Below are 4,772 nucleotides of genomic sequence, written 5' to 3'. Positions count from 1 at the left end.
TGCTTCTCTAAAAAAACAAGTTCAAAAAAGAGGATCAATGGCACTTGACCGAACACCTGCCGGGTGCGGTGTCTGTCATAGACGTCATCAGTAAGGGGGTGCGGAGGGTACCTAGCTGCAGAGGGATTCCTGGGTGGACAGGGGTGTGGTACAAAGCAGGCAGTCGCGTGGGCGGGGTCTGCGGACGTCCGAGGATTCCTAATGGCGTCCGGAGAGGTACAACGACGGCGTGGGACAGGAGGGTGCAGATGAAAGAAATGAGAGAAGAAGGGGGAGGGGGGTGGAGTGCAAGTAAAAAGTAGACCGAAAGGAGGAATTCAATGAGATGGGGGTGTCGGAGTCCTACGTGATTGATGTTCGGTCTCCCACAAAGTCTCCCAGAACGTCTTGACCGACCAGCACCCTTACCCTTTGAAACTAAAAATGACCAAAGTCGGGTCGATGCTCGCCGGAAAAAAAGAGATCCATCGCTGTCGTGGAAGAAAAATCACCATCGGCCGCGGGACGCACCCTGCGCGGGCGGCGTATGTAGGCACGTCCGTCCGGTAGGTGCTCCAACATTGCTCGCCGACCAACATAACACCTGTGGAATCTTTTTGGCGCAGCCCGATTGGGGCACGAGGGTTGATGCTCCATTCCCCACCCTCGCCGTGTCGGTCCATCTAAAGAAAACCATTTTTGATGCCTCACATGACGTTGTTTTCTTCCTCTTGTTGTTGGCGCTTAGCTGCCTTGCCAGACACGTACGCCCGTCACGGCTCCGGGAAAACGACTCGACTACAATCAATCATCATACAACAAAAACGTCGCCACCCTGTCGTCCATGCACCGGCCAAAAAACTAGAATCAATTTGTGTACACCTTTGATTTCATGTCGACAAAGAACGAGAAGAAGAAGGGGAGAAAAAGTTGGTCTGATTAACATGATGTGTATGTATGTGTCGTCGTCGCCGGCGCCGGCGCCGGCGCCGGCGTGTGACGTGTCAGTGCGCGTGTCACCGGAGGAGGTCGAGCGCCTTCTGGAGCACGGGCCGGAAGCGGGCCATGTCGAGGCGCACGTCCTGCTTGCCGAGGTAGATGTCCTTGACGAGCGACCAGCTCTGCTTGTGGATGGGGCCGGGGTCGAGGAACACCGGGTGGCCGCGCGGGTAGAGCTCCGACAGCGTGCTCTCCTCCGCCGTGATGTTGTACTGGATGTAGCGCATGTTCATGTCCCGCGGCGGCACGCCGTACTCGTCCATGGCCAGGCCCTCCATCCGCCCCAGCGGCACCACCTGGACCACCACCGCGTTCATCGGCAGGAACAGCAGGTTCGTCAGCCCGGACCCGTGCACCGCCAGCATCACGTCGAACGCGTTCGCCGTCGCCGACGCGTCCGCCATCCGCGCCTGCCCGCCGTCGCCCACCACGGCCGCCGCCGCCTCGCCGCCCTGCTTCTTGGGCGGCGACATCAGGTCCGACGCCGTCACCTCGAAGCCGAGCTCCTCCGCCGCGGCCACGATCTCCTCCAGGTTCATGAACCGCCGCCGCGACCGCCGCGTGATGATCAGCAGCCGCGGCCTCCGCCCGCCGACCACCTCGTCGTCCGTCCGGATCGCGTGCTCCCGCGGCAGCGCGTAGCGCCACATGAGGAAGCGCTTGAAGTCCACCATGGACACGTTGTTGGGCGCGCGGCGCGGGTCGATGCTCAGGTCCTTGTGGCTGCGCAGCCCCACGAAGGCCCGCCGGTAGCAGTGCACGCGCGCGTCGCCGTCGAGATCCAGCGCCTCGTGCCGCGTCAGCCCGTCCACGATCTCGCCGTACTTGCGGAACCACCACGCCTGCTTCTGCTTCACCAGCAGCTGCACCTCGCCGCCCAGGTGGCGCGTGGTGATGAAGAGCGGGATGATGTTGTCGTTGAAGTCGTGGTAGTAGTTGCCGCAGTAGCCGCCGTTGGAGTACACCACGGCCGGCACGTCGTGCATCACCTCGCACGCGGGGGCCTCGTCGGCGTCCGCCAGCCGCACCGTCACCGCCGTGATGCCGTTCATGATGCGGGCCTCCCCCTTGCGCGTGTACGGCTGCATCTTCCAGCTCGTGGCGTTGGGGGCGATCCACGTCGCGTTGTGGCCGACGACGTCCCCGGCGGTGGTGCCGCGGCGAGGGGTCATGACGAACACCTCCGACGTGCTCCCGCGGACGCGGATGGCGCCGGCCATCTCGCAGTAGTCGGATCTCGTGTCATTGAAGTCGCAGCTCACCTGAGGCTCCGGGATGAACTCCTCCTCTGCATTATTTACACAACACAGAAATCCACATTGCAAATTTTAATCAAGAGCTTCTTTTCTTTCCCCGGATGAACTAACCGATCATCCACATTGTAGCAGAAGATCCCTACCTGCGAGATTGAAGAAGGCTCTCCTCCTGCTGCTATCCATCAAGAGCGACGGAAAAGGCTTGCCTGCAGATTGAATCAAACCTCAATGTCAAATCTCCATTTCCACCACAAGAACCGATGAACACGCATTCGGATGCGACCAATGAATGAGTCCATGAATCAAAACAGATGGAATGCAATGCAACGCATCGAAGAAGAACACGTACCGATCACCAAGAACTGGACGGCCCCGATGAGCAGCAGGAGGGGGAGGCTGCATGAGGCTCCCCTGCTCTTCTTGAAGCTCTTGCTCCTGACAGGGAGAGGGACCTTCATCTCGGCACGACCTCAGAAAGCAGAGAGAGCCACAGAGCTCCTATCCCCTCCTTGTGGCGCTACAAGTAGCATCCACAATCGCAACGCATTCCTCAAGTAGCAGATCAATGGCAGGCCCTGCCGGCGATGATTAGTTAAGTCGGGGGGAGGAGAGGAATTAAGAAATGGATACGATACGATAATGGACAAATAGATAGGCGCGGGCACGGGCACATCACAGCGCGGCGGTAGTGGCCGGGGAGAACGATACAACTTAGTACCACTAACTAGACGATGATTTGGAAAGCGATCGCCATTAGTTTATTCGAGCTCGCTCCGCTGGTCGGTAGAACGATTACAATCGCTGGCACTTCATGGAAACCACGTTTCCTCGCGCGCGCGCCTCCCTCCGCTTTCCCTTTTCCTTTCGTCCCACGAGAACTGAGCCAACGCTTGCTTGCTTTGCGCGCCTTTGGACTTTCCGAAGCCTCCGCTCGGATTTCGTTCACGGGCAACAAGATCTCAGCCGGAGCTCGCTTCTCGTCGTCGTCGTCGTCGTGATCGCGATCGCGATCGAGCTGCAAACCCGATACATTTATGTTGGTAGGTCAATGGACGTCAGCTGAGATTTTAATGGCGAACTCACTCAGTGGCCAGACCGATTTTACATGCCTTGCAAGTAAGCGTGGTACTGGTGGTACGTGGTGCTGGTCGCCAGATCTACGGGCTTGGCATTTCGTGCTGCTCCAGCAAACGGAATTGTTTGGGGCACATGGGAGGAATCGCAGCGCGAACGCAACAGCAGAATGGCAGGGGAGATTGCCCAGTCCAGGTTGCAACTACTTTATTACCATCCCGTTCGCCTTTTCCATTTCTTTTCTGCTCCCGGAGGCTGGAACTGTGCGCTTTTTTACGTAAATAAAATAAAAGTCTACTAGTGGATCGATTGCTCGTTCCGAATCACGCTTAATTAAGTTTAACTATGAACCATCGAGTTGCTTTAGTATATATTAATATAAAGCGGAGAGAAACTCTTTTTCGTCAACTATGAACCATCGTGCCCACGGCAACTCTGTGATTCTGCATTATTTCCCCGAGATCATCTTGGAGAAGATAATAACTGGGAACTTTGAATCTCTGCCTGGATATACAATGACTCGCACCCTCATCTTTTTGCTGTCTCCCGGCATGGCAAGCAAAGAATCGCCAAAGAATTCAACGGAAAACGACATTAAATTAACCTGGAAAACGCAAGCTGGGGACTGGGGTGCACAGACATGGGGGGGCGTCGGTGCCGCAAAGAAAGGAGAAGAAGAAGAAGAAGAAGAAGAAGAAGAAGAAGAAGAAGAAGAAGAAGAAGAAGAAGAAGAAGAAAAACATGGAGGACCTCGCGGACGGGAGGCAGGTTTTTTAAATTGTGATACACATGGCCGTGATGAAATTGTATCATATGGTTGACCAACCTTCAGAATAGCGCCCTTCTGACTAGCATCTCGCGTGTCCGTTTGATATGCCGTGCGTGATTCCATGGCCGTTTTTCCATTAGCTCACCAGCTGCAGATCATTCTGACCTTGCTGCAACTTGCCTCGCTGATGCGCTCCGCCATCTGCACCGCGTGCGTTTCTGCCGCCGAATACGGTGATCAGCACGTATGATTAGTCGATTACGCGGAGAAGACTACGGGAGAGAGTACTGCTGGCCACGTCGGTGTCAAGTGGACATGTGGTGGCGTTGTCTAGCTACGCTGGGAGCATTCTGTCCTCTGGTCCCTGATCCCAGAAACGAACATGTAAATCCATGCCCACTAGTAGTATAGTGCAGGGAATGTGTAGCCACACGTATTATTGGACGACGATCTATTATTCTGTGGCGTAGGAAGCTGCCGGGATATCTTCCGGCCACCGACCGCCGGCAGGCACCGGCCGATGGACGGACGGAAGCGAGGCTGTGATCCGATAGTTGCGGTGCCTGTACGCACGGCATTTCAGTTTGTACGGGCGTGTACGACTCTTCATCCTCACGCGAGTCACCGGCTCAGGGCACACGCACCACACGCCCCCGGTACTGATCCTCACAAGTCCTCCTCTTTCGACGAAGGAC

General features: G+C 56.4%; 1 protein-coding gene across 2 annotated transcripts; it reads right to left on the bottom strand.

The window, feature by feature from the left end:
- Positions 1-824: 824 nt before the first annotated feature.
- On the bottom strand, positions 825-4,303 carry LOC125521340 (beta-1,2-xylosyltransferase XYXT1). 2 transcript variants are annotated; one of them, XM_087535885.1, is made up of 4 exons: positions 4,135-4,303; positions 2,584-2,809; positions 2,378-2,440; positions 825-2,266 (listed from the first exon to the last, which is right to left on the bottom strand). In XM_087535885.1, the coding sequence occupies exons 2-4, from the start codon at positions 2,690-2,692 to the stop codon at positions 996-998; spliced, it is 1,443 nt and encodes a 480-aa protein (XP_087392011.1). In that variant the 5' UTR covers positions 2,693-2,809; positions 4,135-4,303; the 3' UTR covers positions 825-995. The 2 variants fall into 2 exon arrangements, with proteins under 2 accessions (XP_087392011.1, XP_048542354.1); XM_048686397.2 differs by lacking the exon at positions 4,135-4,303 and having other exon boundaries at positions 2,584-3,332.
- Between the last annotated feature and the right edge of the window lie 469 nt (positions 4,304-4,772).

The sequence above is a fragment of the Triticum urartu genome, chromosome 7A (genome assembly GCF_056163025.1).
Source record: "Triticum urartu cultivar PI428250 chromosome 7A, HENAU_Tu73, whole genome shotgun sequence".
NCBI classification, from domain to species: domain Eukaryota; kingdom Viridiplantae; phylum Streptophyta; class Magnoliopsida; order Poales; family Poaceae; genus Triticum; species Triticum urartu.
Note: the sequence above shows the minus strand (reverse complement) of the source record. Positions and strands in the feature narration are given on the sequence as shown.

What these genes read in the sequence shown, in the direction of transcription:
- LOC125521340 (XM_087535885.1), bottom strand. Translation starts at nt 2,692, where the DNA reads ATGAAGGTCCCTCTCCCTGTCAGGAGCAAGAGCTTCAAGAAGAGCAGG. An exon ending in CGTCCAGTTCTTGGTGATCG is followed by an intron (nt 2,441 to 2,583) that starts GTACGTGTTCTT and finishes TTCAATCTGCAG; the next exon opens with GCAAGCCTTTTCCGTCGCTC. An exon ending in AGCCTTCTTCAATCTCGCAG is followed by an intron (nt 2,267 to 2,377) that starts GTAGGGATCTTC and finishes TAAATAATGCAG; the next exon opens with AGGAGGAGTTCATCCCGGAG.